Source organism: Xyrauchen texanus, chromosome 17 (assembly GCF_025860055.1).
Source record: "Xyrauchen texanus isolate HMW12.3.18 chromosome 17, RBS_HiC_50CHRs, whole genome shotgun sequence".
NCBI lineage: Eukaryota > Metazoa > Chordata > Actinopteri > Cypriniformes > Catostomidae > Xyrauchen > Xyrauchen texanus.
The window spans coordinates 43,927,629-43,952,799 of record NC_068292.1 but is presented as its reverse complement, the minus strand read 5'-3'; the positions used below and the strand labels follow the sequence as shown (position 1 = coordinate 43,952,799).

Genomic DNA, 25,171 nt, shown 5'->3' with positions numbered 1-25,171 from the left:
ATTTTGTTTATTTTATTGTATTTAAACCAGTATAAACTAAAGGCAATACAATAAACACTGACATGCCATATTAATAATTACAATTTAAATACTAAATAATTTTGTGTTTGTTTGTTTGCTTTCTATTGTTATTGTAAGAAATATTATATTACAAAATACTGTAATTTAATGTTTATTTTAAAACCACATAAATGAAAGGCAATACAATAAATACTACCACAATGTATAAATACTTTACTATTTAAATAAAAAATACTTTACATATTTTTGTATCATATTATTATTTTTTTATAAATACTGCAATTCAATGTTTTTTCAAATAACAAATTAAAGGCAATCCAATAAATACTACCTTTATGATTATTATATTTTGTACAATAATAATATAAATATTACAATATACTGCAATTCAATGCTTTTTTTAATCAGCATAAAACAAAAGGCAATACAATAATATTACCATGATGTATAAATACTTTACAATTTAAATAATAAATATTTGAGTGTTTTGTGTATTATTAAAAAAATGCTATATACTGCAATATATTTTTAAATACTACCATAACGAATAAATACTTTACTATTTAAATAAAAAATACTGTACATCTTTTTTTATCTTTATAAAAAAATACTGCAATTCAATATTTTTTTAAACCAGCAAAAACTTAAATAAATGTAATAAATACTACCATGATGTATAAATATTTTACAATATAAATACTAAATATCTTTGTTTCTTGTGTATTTTTATATATTTTTTTAAATACTGCAATTCAATGTTTTTAAAATAACAAACTAAAGGCAATCCAATAAAAAACTACCTTTGTTTTTTCTATTATTTTAAGAAATATTTTATTATAAAATACTGCAATTCAATGCTTTTTTTTAATCAGCATAAACTAAAGTCTATACAATAAATATTACATGATGTATAAATACTTTACAATTTAAATAAATATTTTGTGTTTTGTTTATTATTATTTAAAAAAATGCTATTTAAAAATTATTGCAATACAATGTTTTTTAAAACTAGATTAAACAAAAGGCAATAAAATAAATACTACCATTATGTATAAATACTTTACAATATTAATAATAAATACTTTGTGTGTTTTTAATATTATTATTCTAAAAAAACACTGCAAATTAATGCTTTTTTAAACCAGCATAAACTAAAAGGCAATCAAATAAACAATGTAAAAAGTCAAAAAAACACTTGTGAAAAAACACTTCAAAACACTACAGCAGTGTTTGGCATCAATACTGACACTTCACAGCTCACTGCTCTCAGTGTTAAGAATGATTCTTCTGTGACATCACACACACATTTATTACAATCTTACTGTCAAATCTGGAGGTGTAGTTCTCGATTCCAGCCAGATCCAGATAGTGATTCCTCCTCTCGGTGTTCTCATCCACACAGTAATGATTCCTCTTGGGTTCAGCAGTCTGACCCCTGTCACATGTCCAGAGAAACATCTCATCATGCTTTAATACAGGACACATGGATATATAGAGGCGTTTCAGCAGACTAGATGTGCAGTGTTGATGTACGATACACAGATTCACCTGCTCACCTGATGTGTGTGTGTTGCCGTCTGTTGTGATCTGGGTGATCAGACTCAACGCGACTCATACGATTCACGTCTCTTTCTGAAGTGAGACGGAAGAAAACAACAGAATAAGAAGAGGCAATACTTTATTTGAAGGGTCCACAATAATGCACTAGTTAAGCATGTATAGACCGTAATTAACAATAAACCAAATGTAGTGTAAGGCTATCTTATAACTTATTAAACGTCTTCATTTGTGTAGGAAGTAATGCAATTAATGCTGCATTTCAGAGATCATATTCCAAATCATTTATTAGCAATTTATTTGTAACAGCCAATTCTAGTTAGCCTTAATTACTGGCTTAATATTGTTTAGTAAACCTGGTATATGATCTATGAAATTGAGCATTAAAAAGCATTACTTTCTACACAAAATAAGAGGTTTAATAAGCTGTTGATTATGGATAAGATAGCCGTACATCACATTCAGTTATGCATTAATTACTGTCTTATTCATGCTTAACGAGTGCATAATTGAGGACCATTAAAATCAAGTGTAACCAAAAGACATTTGACAGAATTGGATTTATATCTGTATATTTATGCATTTGCTCTGAAATTCCTTATTTTTAAGCATTTAAAGGAAACCGCCATTGATGATGTAAACAAACTATTAATTAATGGAAACTTAATGAGCAAATAGAAAGTGCATTAAAATCATTGATATTCATGATGTTGTGTCATTTTGGGTGTCCAGCAAATTCAGCCCTAGTGAAACCTGCGTGCGTGTGCAAGTGTGAGTGTGAGTGCGTGAGCGTGTGTGTGTGCGTGCCTGTGTGTGCGCGCACGTGTGTGAGTGAGCGAGCGAGCGTGTGCGCACGTGTGTAAGTGAGTGAGTGTGTGTGTGTGTGCGTGCCTGTGTGTGTGCGCACGTGTGTGAGTGAGTGTGTGTGTGTGTGCATGCCTGTGTGTATGCGCACGTGTGTGAGTGAGTGTGTGAGTGAGCGTGTGTGCGCACGTGTGTGAGTGTGTGTGTGTGCATGCCTGTGTGTGTGCGCACGTGTGTGAGTGAGTGAGCGTGTGTGTGCGCACGTGAGTGAGTGAGTGTGTGTGTGTGTGCGCACGTGTGTGAGTGAGTGGCGTGTAGTGCGCGCGTGTGTGAGTGAGTGTGTGCGTGTGTGTGTGCGTGCGTGTGTGAGTGAGTGGCGTGTGTGCGCATGTGTGAGTGAGTGTGCGTGTGCGCATGCTGTGTGAGTGAGTGAGCGTGTGTGCGCGTGTGTGAGTGAGTGAGCGTGTGTGTGCGCACGTGTGTGAGTGAGTGAGTGTGTTTGTGTGTGTGCGCACGTGTGTGAGTGAGTGAGCGTGTGTGCGCACGTGTGTGAGTGAGCGTGTGTGTGCGCACGTGTGTGTGTGCGCACGTGTGTGAGTGAGTGAGCGTGTGTGCGCACGTGTGTGAGTGAGTGAGCGAGCGTGTGCGCACGTGTGTGAGTGAGCGTGTGCGCACGTGTGTGAGTGAGCGAGCGTGTGTGTGCGCGCGTGTGTGAGTGAGTGAGCGTGTGTGTGCGCGCGTGTGAGTGAGTGAGCGTGTGTGTGCGCGCGTGTGTGAGTGAGTGAGCGTGTGTGTGCGCGCGTGTGTGAGTGAGTGAGCGTGTGTGTGCGGCGTGAGTGGCGTGTGTGCGGCGTGTGAGTGAGCGTGCGTGTGTGCGTGAGTGGCGTGTGTGTGCGTGTGAGTGAGTGAGCGTGAGGTGGCGTGTGAGTGGCGTGTGTGCGCGCGTGTGAGTGAGTGAGCGTGTGTGTGCGCGCGTGTGAGTGAGTGAGCGTGTGTGTGTGCGCACGTGTGTGTGTGAGTGAGTGAGCGTGTGTGTGCGCGCGTGTGTGAGTGAGTGAGCGTGTGTGTGCGCGCGTGTGTGTGCGCATGTGAGAGTCCCACCTGTCCTGAGGTGTGACGGGTCTCTCCTGCAAACTCCTTGCTCAGGTGTAACCATCAGTTTGACGCGAAGGGTCTTTCGTTTGCTGTTACAGGAATGATTGACAGACGCATCCACCACATCATAGATAGTGTGCATCAGACTGGACATGTCCTGACGAACAACACGTACACATACTTAACATTCTCATACATTTTAATTGAGATGAGTGTCGACTTCAGACTCAACATGTATTAGCATGCTAGTTTACAAGGCAGTCGGTGTCAAATTCATCAGGCCTGTTTCACACATCTTGCACATGCAGCGTGTATTCATTTAGGGGCGCCATATCTGACTGACACCAGATGTTTTAAGCAGTTTCAAAATGATAAATATAGTCAAAATATTACTTTGGGGTGGAGGTAGACCGATATATCGGTTTTAACATTTAACCTGAGCCAATAGTTGCATTTTGAAACTATCGATTATCTGCAAAAAACAATTTCTGCTAAATTTTTACCTCTTTTGTCACCTTTCCACTGTTGTCAAAATCATAGAGGGTGAAGACCCATTCCTGCCTGTTGTCATCACCCAGCGACACGTTACACTCGAGGTCCTGGAAGATCATAAGAACATGCAGTTACACACGTGACCAGCAGGAGGAGCCACATGTGGGATTGCATTAAAGGAATAGTTCACACAAAATTCCAAATTCTCCCATCATTTGCACACATTCATGCCATTACACAAATTAAGTTATTAAGAGGAATATTTCAGCTCTGTAGGTCCATACAATGCAAGTGAATGGTGACCAGAACTTTGAAGCTCCAAAAAGCACACAAAGTTAGCAGTAAAATAATCCATATGACTCCAGTGTTTTAATCTATGTCTTCTAAAGTGATAAGTGTGGGTGAGAAACAGATCAATATATAAGTCCTTTAATACTATAAATCTCCATTTTCACTTTCACTTCCATGCATGTTTTTTTTTCTTCGTGCATATTGTCAAGGTGGAGATTTATAGTAAAAATGTACTTAAATATTGATCGGTTTCTCACACACACCTATCATACTACTTCTGAAGACGTGCTTTAAACCACTGTAATAATAATCATAATAATAATAATAATATTAATACTTATAAGTTTATTTTATATAGTTCCTTTCTGACAACTCAAGGTCGCTTTACACATCAAGAAACAAACAAAACACAATACAGGTCAGAGCAGATTATTGTTCTGGACAAAGAAACTGTAGATCACTTTTATGCTACATTTATGTGATTTTTGGAGCTTCAAAGTTCTGGTCACCATTCACTTGCATTGTATGGACCTACAGCACTGATATATTCTTCCAAAAGTGCTCATTTGCATTCAGCAGAAGAAAGAAAGTCACACATCTGGAATGGTATGAGGGTGAATAAATGAGAGAATTTTAAATTTTGGGTGCTCTGTCCCTTTAAGAAAGCGGGGGGGGTATAACATCAAGTATGGCATGACCCAATGAACCATGAGAATACTCAGCCAGTTTCTTAAGGCATAGAAAAAATAAAATCTGTACAGATTTTACATTTCAGATGAGCTCTTAAAATGCCATTTGACCTGTTCCGATTTTTGGGGAGGATTATACAGAGTGCTTTCGTCTTGTTCCAGGAAAAAGGTTTTTAACCACATTTCTCAGTTACAGCTTTTTGGCAACAACTGTGATTCAGGGGTGTCAAGTAACAGGCTTCTAATTGGACGACTACATGTTTGGCATGACTGACAGCGATGCTGCAGGCGTCTATAGGCGATGACAGTCCGAGCAAACTCGTTTACGACATGCAGGATATACCAGTGACCTCACCGCAGAAGCCTTTGGCAATGCACTCAAATATCTACAGCTACTGTACATCCCTCTTACTGTACATCCCTCTTACTGTACATCCCATCCCTCTTACTGTACATCCCATCCCTCTTACTGTACATCCCATCCCTCTTACTGTATATCCCTCTTACTGTACATCCCATCCCTCTTACTGTACATCCCATCCCTCTTACTGTATATCCCTCTTACTGTATATCCCTCTTACTGTATATCACTCTTACTGTACATCCCTCTTACTGAATATCACCCTTACTGTATATCACTCTTACTGTACATCCCTCTTACTGAATATCCCTCTTACTGAACATCACTCTTACTGTATATCACCCTTACTGAATATCCCTCTTACTGAATATCACCCTTACTGTACATCACCCTTACTGAATATCCCTCTTACTGTATATCCCTCTTACTGAATATCCCTCTTACTGTATATCACTCTTACTGAATATCACCCTTACTGTATATCCCTCTTACTGAATATCCCTCTTACTGTACATCACTCTTACTGAATATCACCCTTACTGTATATCACTCTTACTGAATATCACCCTTACTGTATATCCCTCTTACTGTATATCACTCTTACTGAATATCACCCTTACTGTATATCCCTCTTACTGAATATCCCTCTTACTGTATATCACTCTTACTGAATATCACCCTTACTGTATATCCCTCTTACTGTATATCACTCTTACTGTACATCCCTCTTACTGAATATCACCCTTACTGTATATCACTCTTACTGTACATCCCTCTTACTGAATATCCCTCTTACTGAATATCCCTCTTACTGAATATCACCCTTACTGTACATCACCCTTACTGAATATCCCTCTTACTGTATATCCCTCTTACTGAATATCCCTCTTACTGAATATCACCCTTACTGTACATCACCCTTACTGTATATCACTCTTACTGTACATCCCTCTTACTGAATATCACCCTTACTGTATATCACTCTTACTGTACATCCCTCTTACTGAATATCCCTCTTACTGAATATCCCTCTTACTGAATATCACCCTTACTGTACATCACCCTTACTGAATATCCCTTTTACTGAATATCCCTCTTACTGAATATCACCCTTACTGTATATCCCTCTTACTGAATATCACTCTTACTGTACATCCCTCTTACTGAATATCCCTCTTACTGTACATCCCTCTTACTGTACATCCCTCTTACTGAATATCCCTCTTACTGTACATCCCTCTTACTGTATATCCCTCTTACTGAATATCCCTCTTACTGTATATCACTCTTACTGTACATCACCCTTACTGTACATCCCTCTTACTGAATATCCCTCTTACTGTATATCCCTCTTACTGTACATCACCCTTACTGTATATCCCTCTTACTGAATATCCCTCTTACTGTATATCCCTTTTACTGTATATCCCTCTTACTGAATATCCCTCTTACTGTATATCCCTTTTACTGAATATCCCTCTTACTGTATATCCCTTTTACTGTATATCCCTCTTACTGTATATCCCTCTTACTGTATATCCCTCTTACTGAATATCCCTCTTACTGTATATCCCTTTTACTGTATATCCCTCTTACTGAATATCCCTCTTACTGTATATCCCTTTTACTGAATATCCCTCTTACTGTATATCCCTTTTACTGAATATCCCTCTTACTGTATATCCCTTTTACTGTATATCCCTCTTACTGAATATCCCTCTTACTGTACATCCCTCTTACTGTATATCCCTTTTACTGAATATCCCTCTTACTGTATATCCCTTTTACTGTATATCCCTTTTACTGAATATCACTCTTACTGTACATCCCTCTTACTGTATATATCCCTCTTACTGAATATCCCTCTTACTGTATATCACTCTTACTGTACATCACCCTTACTGAATATCCCTCTTACTGTATATCCCTCTTACTGTACATCACCCTTACTGTATATCCCTCTTACTGAATATCCCTCTTACTGTATATCCCTTTTACTGTATATCCCTCTTACTGAATATCCCTCTTACTGTATATCCCTTTTACTGAATATCCCTCTTACTGTACATCACCCTTACTGTACATCCCTCTTACTGAATATCCCTCTTACTGTATATCCCTCTTACTGAATATCCCTCTTACTGTATATCCCTTTTACTGAATATCCCTCTTACTGAATATCCCTCTTACTGAATATCACTCTTACTGTACATCCCTCTTACTGAATATCCCTCTTACTGTATATCACTCTTACTGTACATCACTCTTACTGTACATCACCCTTACTGTACATCCCTCTTACTGAATATCCCTCTTACTGTACATCACCCTTACTGTACATCCCTCTTACTGAATATCCCTCTTACTGTATATCCCTTTTACTGAATATCCCTCTTACTGAATATCCCTCTTACTGAATATCACCCTTACTGTACATCCCTCTTACTGAATATCCCTCTTACTGTATATCCCTCTTACTGTATATCCCTTTTACTGAATATCCCTCTTACTGAATATCCCTCTTACTGAATATCACTCTTACTGTACATCCCTCTTACTGAATATCACCCTTACTGTACATCACCCTTACTGTACATCCCTCTTACTGTACATCCCTCTTACTGAATATCACCCCTCTTACTGTACATCCCTCTTACTGTACATCCCTCTTACTGAACATCACCCTTACTGTATATCACTCTTACTGAACATCCCTCTTACTGTATATCCCTCTTACTGAATATCCCTCTTACTGAATATCACTCTTACTGTATATCCCTTTTACTGAATATCACCCTTACTGTATATCCCTCTTACTGAATATCACTCTTACTGAATATCACTCTTACTGTATATCCCTCTTACTGAATATCCCTCTTACTGAATATCACTCTTACTGAATATCACCCTTACTGTATATCCCTCTTACTGAATATCACTCTTACTGAATATCACTCTTACTGTATATCCCTCTTACTGAATATCACCCTTACTGTATATCCCTCTTACTGAATATCCCTCTTACTGAATATCACTCTTACTGAATATCACCCTTACTGTATATCCCTCTTACTGAATATCCCCCTTACTGAATATCACTCTTACTGAATATCACCCTTACTGTATATCCCTCTTACTGAACATCCCTCTTACTGAACATCACCCTTACTGTATATCCCTCTTACTGAATATCCCTCTTACTGAATATCACTCTTACTGAATATCACCCTTACTGTATATCCCTCTTACTGAATATCACTCTTACTGTATATCACTCTTACTGTATATCCCTCTTACTGTATATCCCTCTTACTGAATATCACCCTTACTGTATATCCCTCTTACTGAATATCCCTCTTACTGAATATCCCTCTTACTGTATATCACCCTTACTGTATATCCCTCTTACTGTATATCCCTTTTACTGAATATCCCTCTTACTGTACATCCCTCTTACTGTACATCCCTCTTACTGTACATCCCTCTTACTGAATATCACCCTTACTGTACATCACCCTTACTGTACATCCCTCTTACTGTACATCCCACTTACTGTACATCCCTCTTACTGTACATCCCTCTTACTGAATATCACCCTTACTGTACATCCCTCTTACTGTACATCCCTCTTACTGAATATCACCCTTACTGTATATCACTCTTACTGAATATCACTCTTACTGAATATCCCTCTTACTGTACATCCCTCTTACTGAATATCCCTCTTACTGAATATCACCCTTACTGTATATCACTCTTACTGAATATCACTCTTACTGAATATCCCTCTTACTGTACATCCCTCTTACTGAATATCACTCTTACTGAATATCCCTCTTACTGAATATCCCTCTTACTGAATATCACCCTTACTGTATATCCCTCTTACTGTATATCCCTCTTACTGAATATCACTCTTACTGTATATCCCTCTTACTGTATATCCCTCTTACTGAATATCCCTCTTACTGAATATCACTCTTACTGTACATCCCTCTTACTGTACATCCCTCTTACTGAATATCACCCTTACTGTACATCACCCTTACTGTACATCCCTCTTACTGTACATCCCTCTTACTGAATATCACCCTTACTGTACATCCCTCTTACTGTACATCCCTCTTACTGAATATCACCCTTACTGTACATCCCTCTTACTGTACATCCCTCTTACTGTACATCCCTCTTACTGAATATCACCCTTACTGTATATCACTCTTACTGAATATCCCTCTTACTGAATATCCCTCTTACTGTACATCCCCCTTACTGTACATCCCCCTTACTGTATATCACCCTTACTGTATATCACTTACTGAATATCCCTCTTACTGTATATCCCTCTTACTGTACATCCCTCTTACTGAATATCACCCTTACTGTATATCCCTCTTACTGTATATCCCTCTTACTGAATATCCCTCTTACTGAATATCACCCTTACTGTATATCCCTCTTACTGTATATCACTCTTACTGTATATCCCTCTTACTGAATATCCCTCTTACTGAATATCACCCTTACTGAATATCACTCTTACTGTATATCACCCTTACTGTATATCCCTCTTACTGTATATCCCTCTTACTGAATATCACCCTTACTGTATATCCCTCTTACTGAATATCTCCCTTACTGTATATCCCCTTACTGTACATCCCTCTTACTGTACATCCCTCTTACTGAATATCACCTTACTGTACATCCCTCTTACTGTACATCACCCTTTCTGTATATCCCTCTTACTGTATATCCCTCTTACTGAATATCACCCTTACTGTATATCCCTCTTACTGTACATCCCTCTTACTGAATATCACCCTTACTGTATATCACCCTTACTGTATATCCCTCTTACTGAATATCCCTCTTACTGAATATCACCCTTACTGTACATCCCTCTTACTGAATATCACCCTTACTGTATATCCCTCTTACTGTACATCCCTCTTACTGAATATCCCTCTTACTGAATATCACCCTTACTGTACATCCCTCTTACTGAATATCCCTCTTACTGTACATCCCTCTTACTGTATATCACCCTTACTGTACATCCCCCTTACTGTACATCCCCCTTACTGTACATCCCCCTTACTGAATATCCCTCTTACTGAATATCCCTCTTACTGTACATCCCTCTTACTGAACATCCCTCTTACTGAATATCCCTCTTACTGAATATCACCCTTACTGTATATCCCTCTTACTGAATATCACCCTTACTGTATATCCCTCTTACTGAATATCACCCTTACTGTATATCCCTCTTACTGAATATCACTCTTACTGTATATCCCTCTTACTGTACATCCCTCTTACTGTACATCCCTCTTACTGTACATCACTCTTACTGAATATCACCCTTACTGTATATCCCTCTTACTGAATATCACTCTTACTGTATATCCCTCTTACTGAATATCCCTCTTACTGAATATCACCCTTACTGTATATCCCTCTTACTGAATATCACTCTTACTGTATATCCCTCTTACTGAATATCACCCTTACTGTATATCCCCCTTACTGAATATCCCTCTTACTGAATATCCCTTTTACTGAATATCCCTCTTACTGAATATCCCTCTTACTGTATATCCCTCTTACTGTATATCACTCTTACTGTATATCCCTCTTACTGAATATCACCCTTACTGTATATCCCTCTTACTGAATATCCCTCTTACTGAATATCACCCTTACTGTATATCCCTCTTACTGAATATCACTCTTACTGAATATCCCTCTTACTGAATATCACCCTTACTGTATATCCCTCTTACTGAATATCACCCTTACTGTATATCCCTCTTACTGAATATCCCTCTTACTGAATATCACTCTTACTGAATATCCCTCTTACTGAATATCACCCTTACTGTATATCCCTCTTACTGAATATCCCTCTTACTGAATATCACTCTTACTGAATATCACCCTTACTGTATATCCCTCTTACTGAATATCCCTCTTACTGAATATCACTCTTACTGAATATCCCTCTTACTGAATATCACCCTTACTGTATATCCCTCTTACTGAATATCCTCTTACTGAATATCACTCTTACTGTATATCCCTCTTACTGAATATCACCTCTTACTGTATATCCTCTTACTGAATATCACTCTTACTGAATATCACTCTTACTGTATATCCCTCTTACTGAATATCACCCTTACTGTATATCCCTCTTACTGAATATCACTCTTACTGTATATCCCTTTTACTGAATATCCCTCTTACTGAATATTCCTCTTACTGAATATCACTCTTACTGTATATCCCTCGTACTGTATATCCCTCTTACTGAATATCACTCTTACTGTATATCCTCTTACTGAATATCACTCTTACTGTATATCCCTCTTACTGAATATCCTCTTACTGAATATCACTCTTACTGTATATCCCTCTTACTGAATATCACTCTTACTGTATATCCCTCTTACTGAATATCACTCTTACTGTATATCCCTCTTACTGAATATCACTCTTACTGAATATCCCTCTTACTGAATATCACTCTTACTGTATATCCCTCGTACTGTATATCCCTCTTACTGAATATCCCTCGTACTGAATATCCCTCTTACTGAATATCCCTCTTACTGTATATCACTCTTACTGAATATCCCTCTTACTGAATATCACTCTAACTGTATATCCCTCTTACTGAATATCACTCTTACTGAATATCCCTCGTACTGTATATCCCTCGTACTGTATATCCCTCTTACTGAATATCCCTCTTACTGAATATCACTCTTACTGTATATCCCTCTTACTGAATATCACTCTTACTGAATATCACTCTTACTGTATATCCCTCTTACTGTATATCCCTCTTACTGTATATCCCTCGTACTGAATATCCCTCTTACTGAATATCACTCTTACTGTATATCCTCTTACTGAATATCCCTCTTACTGAATATCCCTCTTACTGAATATCACTCTTACTGTATATCCTCTTACTGAATATCCTCTTACTGAATATCCCTCTTACTGAATATCACTCTTACTGTATATCCCTCTTACTGAATATCCCTCTTACTGAATATCACTCTTACTGTATATCCCTCTTACTGAATATCCCTCTTACTGAATATCACTCTTACTGTATATCCCTCTTACTGAATATCACTCTTACTGTATATCCCTCTTACTGAATATCACTCTTACTGTATATCCCTCTTACTGAATATCCCTCTTACTGAATATCCCTCTTACTGAATATCACTCTTACTGTATATCCCTCTTACTGAATATCACCCTTACTGTATATCCCTCTTACTGAATATCACTCTTACTGTATATCCCTCTTACTGAATATCCCTCTTACTGAATATCACTTACTGTATATCCCTCTTACTGAATATCACTCTTACTGAATATCACCCTTACTGTATATCCCTCTTACTGAATATCACCCTTACTGTATATCCCTCTTACTGAATATCCCTCTTACTGAATATCCCTCTTACTGAATATCACCCTTACTGTATATCCCTCTTACTGAATATCCCTCTTACTGAATATCACTCTTACTGTATATCCCTTTTACTGAATATCACCCTTACTGTATATCCCTCTTACTGTATATCACTCTTACTGAATATCACTCTTACTGTATATCCCTCTTACTGAATATCACCCTTACTGTATATCCCTCTTACTGAATATCACTCTTACTGTATATCCCTTTTACTGAATATCCCTCTTACTGAATATCCCTCTTACTGTATATCCCTCTTACTGTATATCCCTCTTACTGTATATCCCTCTTACTGTATATCCCTCTTACTGAATATCACTCTTACTGTATATCCCTCTTACTGAATATCCCTCTTACTGAATATCACCCTTACTGTATATCCCTCTTACTGAATATCCCTCTTACTGTATATCCCTCTTACTGAATATCCCTCTTACTGTATATCCCTCTTACTGAATATCCCTCTTACTGAATATCACCCTTACTGAATATCCCTCTTACTGAATATCCCTCTTACTGAATATCACTCTTACTGTACATCCCTCTTACTGAATATCCCTCTTACTGAATATCCCTCTTACTGTATATCCCTCTTACTGTATATCCCTCTTACTGAATATCACTCTTACTGTATATCCCTCTTACTGAATATCCCTCTTACTGTATATCCCTCTTACTGAATATCACTCTTACTGTATATCCCTCTTACTGAATATCCCTCTTACTGAATATCACCCTTACTGTATATCCCTCTTACTGAATATCCCTCTTACTGTATATCCCTCTTACTGAATATCCCTCTTACTGTATATCCCTCTTACTGAATATCCCTCTTACTGAATATCACCCTTACTGAATATCCCTCTTACTGAATATCCCTCTTACTGAATATCCCTCTTACTGTACATCCCTCTTACTGAATATCCCTCTTACTGAATATCACTCTTACTGTATATCCCTCTTACTGAATATCACTCTTACTGTATATCCCTCTTACTGTATATCCCTCTTACTGAATATCACCCTTACTGTATATCCCTCTTACTGAATATCCCTCTTACTGAATATCCCTCTTACTGAATATCACCCTTACTGTATATCCCTCTTACTGAATATCCCTCTTACTGAATATCACCCTTACTGTATATCCCTCTTACTGAATATCACTCTTACTGTACATCCCTCTTACTGAATATCCCTCTTACTGAATATCCCTCTTACTGAATATCACCCTTACTGTATATCCCTCTTACTGAATATCCCTCTTACTGAATATCCCTCTTACTGAATATCACCCTTACTGAATATCCCTCTTACTGAATATCACCCTTACTGTATATATCCCTCTTACTGAATATCACTCTTACTGTATATATCCCTCTTACTGAATATCCCTCTTACTGTATATCCCTCTTACTGTATATCACTCTTACTGTATATATCCCTCTTACTGTATATCCCTCTTACTGAATATCCCTCTTACTGTATATATCCCTCTTACTGAATATCCCTCTTACTGTATATCCCTCTTACTGTATATCCCTCTTACTGAATATCACTCTTACTGTATATCCCTCTTACTGAATATCCCTCTTACTGAATATCACTCTTACTGAATATCACCCTTACTGTATATATCCCTCTTACTGAATATCACTCTTACTGAATATCCCTCTTACTGAATATCACTCTTACTGAATATCACCCTTACTGTATATATCCCTCTTACTGAATATCACTCTTACTGAATATCCCTCTTACTGAATATCACCCTTACTGAATATCCCTCTTACTGAATATCACCCTTACTGTATATATCCCTCTTACTGAATATCACTCTTACTGTATATATCCCTCTTACTGAATATCCCTCTTACTGTATATCACTCTTACTGTACATCCCTCTTACTGTATATCCCTCTTACTGTATATATCCCTCTTACTGAATATCCCTCTTACTGAATATCACTCTTACTGTACATCCCTCTTACTGTATATCCCTCTTACTGTATATATCCCTCTTACTGAATATCCCTCTTACTGTATATCACTCTTACTGAATATCACCCTTACTGTATATATCCCTCTTACTGAATATCACTCTTACTGAATATCACTCTTACTGAATATTTTATAACGTCAGCACTGCATTTATTGTAGTCAGGCATATGCACTTGGAGTACTTAAATTTCAGGACAAAAATTTCCTCAATTTGCCTCAAACGTACTCTCTCAAGTAGCACTGCGACGTCTGATTCATTATAATGAATCAGTTCATTTGGATGATTCTTTCATTTTAATACATTGTGACATTAAACAATTGGTGAATCAATTTTGTTCACTGATTCCTTTAAATGAACCATACAAATGAACTGATTCATCAGTGGGTCAATGACGTGATGCCTTTTTCTTCTGTTCATTAGTTTTCTTAGTGTTTTTAAAAGTGGCATTTATATGTTAAGTACATTTTTTCCCACATTTAAGAACAAAAAACATCAATGCAAAAATATTAAATTCTAAATTAAACATTTAATTTCTGTGTGCGAAACATTAATCTCTGAAACATGCTGAAGTAGATAATTTTGTTGTATTTTATGGGTCATTAGAAAATGAGAAAGGATGAATCTGTACGGATGAACTCTATATACAGATAACAACAAACCAACTGCAAACTCATTTTCACAACACTTCACTGTTCTACTAATAACTTGTTAAAATATTATGCATGCAAAGGTAATATATTATTTAACATAAATATTACGGTCGCACCACATGACATTTTTGGGGCAAAAACAGGTTAACTTGGCAAACACTATTTAACTAAAACTATTTGATTCCTTTAAGAATCCTGGTGCATTGTAGCTCAATACTTGTTTTAAAGGAGCTGCAGCTCTGCAGTGTAGATTTGCACTCACATCTAGACTGATGCGTTTCTTTGCTTTGCAGGTTTCCTTCAGCGCGTCTCTCTCTCCATCCTCAGTGTGCAGATACTGCAGAAAACTCTCACATCCCTCGGCCTTCTCTGGAGGCAAAACCACTAAACACACACACACACACACACACACACACACACACACACACACACACACACACACACACACACTGTGTTTCCATGTTTTATGGGGACTTTCCATAGACATAATGGTTTTTATACTGTACAAACTTTATATTCTATCCCCTAAACCTAACCCTACCCCTAAACCTAACCCTCACAGAAAACTTTCTGCATTTTTACATTTTCAAAAAACATCATTTAGTATGATTTATAAGCTGTTTTCCTCATGGGGACCGACAAAATGTCCCCACAAGGTCAAACATTTCAGGTTTTACTATCCTTATGGGGACATTTGGTCCCCACAAAGTGATAAATACACACACACACACACACACACACACACACACACACACACACACACACACACACACACACACACACACACACACACACACACACACACACACTTACACACACACTCTCTCACACACACACACACACACACACACACACACACACACACACACACACACACACACACACTTACACACACACTCTCTCACACACACACACACACACACACACACAGAAAAACAAACATACACACACACACACACACAGACAAACAAACAAACAAACAAACACACACACACACACACACACACACACACACAGACACACACACACACATAGACACACACACACACACACACACACACACACACACACACACACACAGAAAAACAAACAAACATACACACAAACACACACAGACAAACAAACAAACACACACACACAGACAAACAAACAAACACAAAGACAAACAAACACACACACAGACAAACAAACAAACAACACCCACACAGACAAACAGACAAACACACACACACACACACATGTATAGTACTCTACACAATCTCTTCATGCACTAACAGTACACATCAAATCTAATTTAAACATGAAGATTCAAAAATGTATAAAAGTTACGACACAAAACGAAAAATAAATATTTCAGAATGTGCAGTCAGTTACAACGCACAACATGTAACTCACAGTGTGTTTATTTAGCTGGTCTTTGACTACATACCCGCCAGGGGGAAGTGATGAGCCGAAAACTGTCCCTCCTTCAGCTCGCAGCTCTGCAGATCCCGCAGGAGAACATGAAACAAACAAGAGGTGATTTAGAGCCAAGTGTGACCACAAACGCAGAAAACAAACTGAACAGAATTAGATCATCCAAAGCAATAGATCGCAACAGACTGGTTCTGAAATTAAAAATCGTATTAATTCCTTTTTTATAATTAGGCTTAATTATAAATTAATTAAATTAATCCCATCACAGACCTATGAGTACAAAATTACATCTTGACTGGAAATTATAATAAAGAACAAAGGAAAAGCTTAAATCTCTGCCTGAGGGGTCTGGGTAGCTCAGCGAGTATTTATGCTGACTATCACACCTGGAGTCATACAATGCAAGTGAATGGTGGCCAGAACTTTGAAGCTCCAAAAAGCACATAAATGCAACATAAAATTAATCCATACAACTCCAGTGGTTTAATCCATGTCCTTTGAAGCACTATGATAGTTATCAATAATTAAGTATTTTCAGATCAATAATTCAGTATTTTTAACAACTCTCCAGCCTTGACCAGCAGGTGGCGATATGCATGAAGAATGCTAATCGCCAAAAAACAAAGAAGAATGTGAAAGTGAAAATGGAAATTTATAGTAAAAAAAGACTCAACTATGGATCTGTTTCTCACCCACACTGAACATATCACTTCTGAAGACGTGGATTCATCCACTGGAGTCATATGGATTACTTTTATGCTGTATTTATGTGCTTTTTGGAGCTTCAAAGTTCAATTGCATTGTATGGACCTACAGAGCTGTAAATATTAAGACCTGTCAAAGGGGACAGAATAAATAGCAAACTAGCCCAAATTTTATGCCGCAAGACAAACTTTGTTGACCAATGTGAATTTCAGTGGTTATTTATTCTCCCTCATGTTGCTCCAAACCCATTTTTTATTGTTTATTTTTGTCTCCAATGTAAACCAAAAAGAAGGTATTTTGAAGTATCGTCATGTCACTCTATTCCATACAATATATGTCTGTCATGCTCCAAAAAGGACAACAAAATGCCCAAAAATCACCTCCATTAAAGTACCATAGAAATAGTCCTTACGACTTGTGCAGTCTTCAGAATTCATCAAAAATTCTATTTTTTTTTCTCCAGGTTTTTTCAAATCATTCATTTTAATTTTTGGGTGAACTATTCCTTTAAGGAGCCAAAGTCCCTTTCAAGGCAAGTCGGTCCACTCAGTCGGTCTTCTTGGGAAAGCTCGCGCAGGCAGCTATTAACTCTGGAATTAAGCAGCATACAAGTGCATCTCCTATCTACTTGAACGGGGAAAGACCGAAATCTCCAAGACAGGTCGGTCAAAATTGCAATCAAAGAACATATTTAAAATCAGACAACACTGGTATCTTAAACTGTGCTTCTTTAGCTCAGATCACGCCAAAAAAACAGCTATTTTCAGGCTGGTCCAGCTGATGCTCATTCTCAGCTTAACGGACAGGTGACGTCTCCGTCAAAAATGTGATTCGCTCTTTTACCTTAAAGTATTGGAGCGCTCCTGTTAATTGCAATACAAGTGATCAGTCTCAGCTAAACTGTCTTTGGGTCACCTCAGGAGGAAAACTGAGTTTATGTAAATGTTTAACATGCAATGTGGCCAGTACGATCAAAGTCTGAGTGGTTCAGTGGTTCAATGGTTTCTTCATTGCTAGGTAAAGCTGTTTTTAGTAGCAAATTAGTGACTGCAGACTCTGTTATTTGCATGATATGGTACTAGCATGGTAGCAAAATATGGTTATTTCTGGTACGTTTTAGCAAGGTGAGTTTCGTTGAGATTTCATGGACACAGCTGTAGTTTATAATTGACTTTGCAATTAAATATTTGATTTTAAATCAATAAATTCAGTCTATATTTAAGCTAATGATAATAACTGGTTGGGTGACTCTTCATTAAAGCCTATTTCAGTTACTCTATCACACATAAACAGCCTGGCAACATCTTGCAAGTTTGGCAGCCGCTTTGCATGAAACGGGAACAAACGGCACGGTCCGTGATGCTGTTTTTGTGCCGCTGTATGCCGAGATCGGATACACCCTGTTCCGAGACAAACTTGGAAGTTGTCACGTGCTTCTTCCACAAGTGTATGTCGTCAGAAGACACCGATTTGCCGTCAGATGCCCTTTCGACACACTTAGTGCCTTTGTTCCAATTTAATGCAGAGTTAGTAGAGAACTGTGTTCTCTTAATTAAACATGTGGTCCACACATTTCAGGGCCTCGGTGGGTGATGGCATTATGGGTAAAATACCATGTGTTAGCATTTAAAAATGCAGAGGGCGTTCGAAACCTGCAGTATAATAACTAGTTAAGCCAAAAATGACAATAATAAAAATGAGTTCACCCGGGTGTGTACATCAGTCCACAGGATTTACCTGTTTTAGGTGTAGTGCCGTGCGCTCTTTGCTAATGTGAACAGGTTTGACAGTGCACAGGGGTACTTAGTCCTACTAAGGGAACTACAAAATATTTGGCAGGTGGTTTTAATGTTGTGGCTGATTGGTGTATACATATATAACATGATAGTAAAACACTTTATATAGGGGCACACCGCCGGCCCATCTCGCCAGCAGCGTTGGAGGTGGAGGAAGAGTGCACGCGATGGTACCCGGAAGATGGTGCACTATGCCTGGGCAGGGCGAAGCCCGAGGAAGCTCTGGTGGCGGTCCGCAGGAGTCCTGATGTGCAAATCGGTTGCCTGATACGAGGATAGGGGTGAAAGACTAATCGAACCATCTAGTAGCTGGTGCCCTCCAAAGTTGCCCACCTAACCCGGAGATAATGGGGCCAGAGCGGTCACTTGGGTACCACGGCACTATGGGCGGTGTGAGGTGGCAGCCCGCCGGTGGTCGTTTTTTTTTTAATTGGCAGATGTGCGTACAAAGAGTCGGAGTCGGAGTCGGGATCAGGACCACGGGCAATGGGTTGTCTCCGCCAACCCTAAACTGTGGCCGGCGAGCAGGGTAAGGAGGTGACACCTGGCGGTCAGGTATGACCCTGTAATAGGGACTGCTTGGCTGTTAGGCTGACAAATCTGGCCTGGAGCTGCCCACCTGTCATGGTCGGGTTTTGCGGGTTTCTTGTTCCTACCCGCAGGCCCTGTTGCTCTGCGGTGCCCGACCAGAATGGGCTCCTTAAATCGCAATCTGCTTACTGGCAGAATTTTACAATGTTTATACAGGCAGCCACCTGGTACCAACCTAGTACCCATAGGTGATCAGCTCCGGTATTCCTGATTCAATCCCTTTTCCCTTCCCTATAACTCTTCCCAACCCTTGAAGACATGGGAATGTCTTCACCAACTTAACATGAATAGTCTTCCTTAAACACATACCGGTTGGTACATCGCCCAGGTCAAAAGGCTACCATAGTGTGCACCTCTGTGTCAGGTGCATCTGTTAGGGCAAGGCCCCCCTCTGTTCCTGTGGCGAAGGAGCAATATGGACTAAGAAGAGAATGTAAGGTGGTCCTTACTCGCCTCAAGGAAGGCGCGGTGGGAGGTGTGGGGCCACTGCGTAGGGAGCCTGTGTATCAGAGCACAGCTAGTGTCAACGTGCCATCTGTACCAGACACAAATGTCCAAAGGGATTCCACCCTGGCGCACAGCGACTTTTCACCCTGAAGTCAAACCCGAGGCACTCTTGTTTTCTTGGCCAGACATGAAGCGCTACAGAAGCCTCATTGTTCGTAGAGAAACAACAGCTGTGGAGAGAGTCTGTTCTGGCATCTGCGTCAGAGGCCCGGCCAGCCGTTTGAAACTCCTCTGGCCCATAAATCAGACAACACCTCCTGTACTCAACGCTGATCTCAACCTTGGCTTTGATTCAGACTGCTGGAATACCGATGGCCATCACTTGAGATGTTGCTTCAATATATCCACATAATGTTCCTTCCTCATGATGTCATCTATTTTGTGAAGTGCACCAGTCCCTCCTGCAGCACCCCCACAACATGATGCTGCCACCCCCATGCTTCACGCCTGGGATGGTGTTCTTCGGCTTACAAGCCTCGCCCTTTTTCCTCCAAACATACCGATGGTCATTATGGCCAAACAGTTCAATAATTGTTTCATCAGACCAGAGGACATTTGTCCAAAAGTAAGATCTTTGTCCCCATGTGCACTTGCAAACTGTAGTCTGGCTTGTTTATGGTGGTTTTGGAGCAGTGGCTTCTTCCTTGCTGAGCACCTTTCAGGTGATGTCCATATAGGACTCGTTTTGCTGTGAATCTAGATACTCGTCCACCTGTTTCCTCCAGCATCTTCACAAGGTCCTTTGCTGTTGTTCTGGGATTGATTTGCACTTTTCATACCAAGCTACGTTCATCTCTCAGAGACAGAATGTGTCTCCTTCCTGAGCGGTGTGATGGCTGTGTGGTCACATGGTGTTTATTCTTGCGTACTCTTGTTTGTACAGATGAACGTGGCACCTTCAGGCATTTCTAAATTGCTCCCCAACGGTGAACCAGACTTGTGGAGGTCCACAATTTTTTTTTCTGAGGTCTTGGTTGATTTCTTTGATTTTATCATCAAAAGGGACTGAGTTTGAAGGTAAAATACATCTAAAAGGTACACCTCAAATTCAGTACACCTCCTATTAGAAGCTAACTGGCTAATTGTCTAAAGGCTCAACATCATTTTCTGGAATTTTCCAAGATGCTTAAAGGCACAGTTAACTTAGTGTATGTAAACTTCTGACCCACTGGAATTATGATATAGTCAATTAAAAGTGACACAATCGGTCTGTAAACAATTGTTGGAAAAATTACTTTGTGCACAAAGTAGATGTCCTAAACGACTTGCCAAAACTATAGTTTGCTAATATGAAATCTGTGGAGTTTTAATGACTTCAACTGTATCATATTACATCAGAAGACATGGATTAAACCACTGGAGTTGTATGGATGACTTGTGTGCTGCATTTATGTGATTTTTGGATCTCCAAGAATTTGGTCACCATTCACTTGCATTGTACAGACCAACAGAGCTGAAATATCCTTTTAAAAAGATGCATATGTGTTCAACAGAGGAAAGTCATACACATCTGGGATGGCATGAGGGTGGGTAAATGATGAGATAATTAGCAACTATTTCTTTAATTGCACAACGCTAACTCTGAACAACTTGTAATCCAACTTTATATAATATGTTAGCAAAAAATGCACTTTTGAATCCCTATACAACGAGTTCTATGAAGACCTGAACGCTTTACACGTTAAATCTCATTCCATCATGATCCGAACGCACATGCTCGACGGAAGAACGTAATGCGGGTTTGGAACTACATAAGGGTGAGTAAATGATTTTCACTTTTGGGTGAACTATCCCTTTGATTAGGGGGCTCAGACCCCCAAAACCCTTTTGTATTCCATATTTATATTTATTCATTTAGCAGACGCTTTAATCAGCACCAGGACACTAAACCCTGAAACCTCCAATGATCTTCTCTAAAAGCTGTAGCAGATGTTGGACGTCTCTGAGTGAACACCTCCTCACATATGTGCCACACTCGTCACCCTCAGCAGCAACATTACAAACGGTTTTTACAGGCGACTCTTAAACGTGAGCTGCGGCACACTTTCTGAGCTCGTCCGAGTGGTTTGTGTATAATATTTAAAGGTCAGAATGAACACAAGAGACAAGAGTTCAGAGAGATGGTGTGCTTTCAATTTTGTAAATCTAACACAGTTATTCCAGGATGCCAAATTTGAGGTAGGTCAACATTGGTCGGGTTTTCCACATGCTACATACTAGCACATTCTCCAACTCTGCCCGTGGATATTTTAAGAGCTGTATAAGGTTCACTGCTGTCGTGCGGTAATATATCAACTCTGTAACTCTTTAAGGAATGAATATGTTTGTGTTGTAATTTAAGGAAGCGTTCCAATAAAAAGGGAACACCAGACTTTCAGAAATATGGTTCAACTTTATACATTATAACTCGAATATTTACACAATGACGAGGAAATTAACCAGATGACTAAAGGAATATTCCGGGTTCAAGTTAACCTCAATCGAATACTGCAAATTTCAACATGTTCCAGTGAGACACTTACAATGGAAGTCAATGGGGGTCAACACGTAAACATTAACATTACCTATATTTACATTTATGCATTTGGCAGACGCTTTTATCCAAAGAGACTTACAGTGCACTTATTACAGGGACAATCCCCCCGGAGCAACCTGGAGTTAAGTGTCTTACTCAAGGACACAATGGTGGTGGCTGTGGGGACTGAACCAGTGACCTTCTGATTAACAGATATGTGCTTTAGCCCACTACACCACCACCACTCCGCATTAAAATACACATTTTTTCAAAAGTGTAGCCACAAGACGTGAACAAAATGTGTTTTAACATGATTTTACTGTGATTAAATCACTTACTAACCACATCTGTGTAAAGTTATATAAAATTTTACAACTTCGTTGCCATGACGATGTGATGCCATAAACGGTAAAACTCCAAAATAGCCATTTAAAGAACTTTGCAGCTCAAATGAAACATACAGATGAATTAATGTAAGTGCATTTATAAAACTACAAGCATCACATTTCTGAATTTAAACCCTCCAAAAATTTGCCCCATTGACTTCCACTGGAAGTGATTTTTTTAGAGAACATTTACATTTACATTTATGCATTTGGCAGATGCTTTTATCCAAAGTGACTTACAGTGCACTTATTACAGGGACAATCCCTGGAGTTAAGTGTCTTACTCAAGGACACAATGGTGGTGGCCGTGGGGCTCGAACCAGCAACCTTCTGATTACCAGATTACCAGTTATGTGCTTGGACCACTACACCCACCACCACCACTCCAGAACAGGAGGTGCTGTCCATTGAGCTCAACCTGAACTATTCCTTAAATAAATGGTCAGTTTTTCAAGTTGGATGTTGGATAGCATGCATGCACATGGCAAAATGAGCAAACAAGAACCAAAGTAGCCAAATAATTACAAATACGTCGTCCGGTGATCATTTCATTGTGAAATATACAGCAATTTCCATCTTAGCATTTTTAAGTACTATTGTTGTCTGGGTAAAAGTAATGCGGGTTTGGAACTACATTAGGGTGAGTAAATGAGTTTTGGGTGAACTATCCCTTTGATTAGGGGTCTCAGACCCCCAGAAACCCTCTTGTATCCATACTACATCCAATATATGAACACAAATGCATTCAATGAATGACCCATAAGGAAGTAACTGCGAGCAGAAAAACATGCGTGACTGAGTGTACACGGTGAAAATCACAACAGCATGAAAGTATCTTCTCTACAAAGAATCAAAGGCAGCGACACTGCAGACCACTCAAACACGCTGTTCTTCTGTATCTGACTTACATGTGACATTTTGTGAGTTCTTGTCTGGACTCTGCACTGAACTAACTTGTGATGAATGATTTGACTCAAACGCGCATTAAAAATGTCAAATGCTCAAACGGAGCATAACTGCGTGCCACACCGTGTCCCAGAATTCAGTTGATGTGCGCTGATGAATCATGCATAATTAAGGGCAAAAACATTGCATTAAGTAAACGGGGTAATTTTGATTTCCTGATGACTTCAAAACAATCAAAAGAAAAATAATGTTTATTTACGTGATGATAAATGGATGCAACTTGCTGAATTAAGCATGCAATATATTGCAATCATGTGAGAATGTAGCATGCAACTTTTGGAATGTTTAGCATTGCACACCGTTTCACATACTTTATTTATTTATTTTTTAATATGCAATATACAGCATATGCGGTATGCTAATATTCAATTCCGAATAGCAGCCGAAATGGGCATTTAAAGTCCTATGCCCATACCTAGGCATCATAGTGGCAATGGTAATAATAATGCTGAAATACAATTTAATAGTAGCAAATATACACGCACACAAAAAAATTTTTTTTACAATTCAAATAAAAATTCACTCAACTGAAAATGTGCACTTTAGATTTACAAATAGATTTAGAAAATGATCGGCTTTGGAGAGCCAGATTTCTCCAAATTAAAAATCATAGTTTTTTTTTAATTAAATATTTAATTAAATCGATAAATGCATCATTTAAAAAAATTATTAAATTCATCCTTTTTATTTTACTATTAGCTTTTGGGTTGCAGATATCGGCAAAATCGGTTTCTAGTGGCTGTTCACACAGGACACGTTTTTTGCATCTGTTTGCGCTGGTTTGGAATAGTTTTTATGGCAACAAGGGCTAGACGAACGTCTT

At 38.7% G+C, this 25,171-nt stretch overlaps 1 protein-coding gene across 1 annotated transcript in view; it reads right to left on the bottom strand.

Moving 5' to 3' along the window:
• The window catches only part of nkd2b (NKD inhibitor of WNT signaling pathway 2b), a 61,989-nt gene that overhangs the window by 2,217 nt on the left and 34,601 nt on the right, over positions 1–25,171 (bottom strand). The window contains exons 4-9 of the mRNA XM_052146805.1: positions 16,896–16,947; positions 15,729–15,850; positions 3,981–4,076; positions 3,484–3,634; positions 1,578–1,653; positions 1,344–1,456 (exon numbers count right to left, since the gene is read on the bottom strand). Coding sequence (XP_052002765.1) covers positions 1,344–1,456; positions 1,578–1,653; positions 3,484–3,634; positions 3,981–4,076; positions 15,729–15,850; positions 16,896–16,947 — 610 coding nt within the window. The remainder of the gene's footprint in view (positions 1–1,343; positions 1,457–1,577; positions 1,654–3,483; positions 3,635–3,980; positions 4,077–15,728; positions 15,851–16,895; positions 16,948–25,171) is intronic.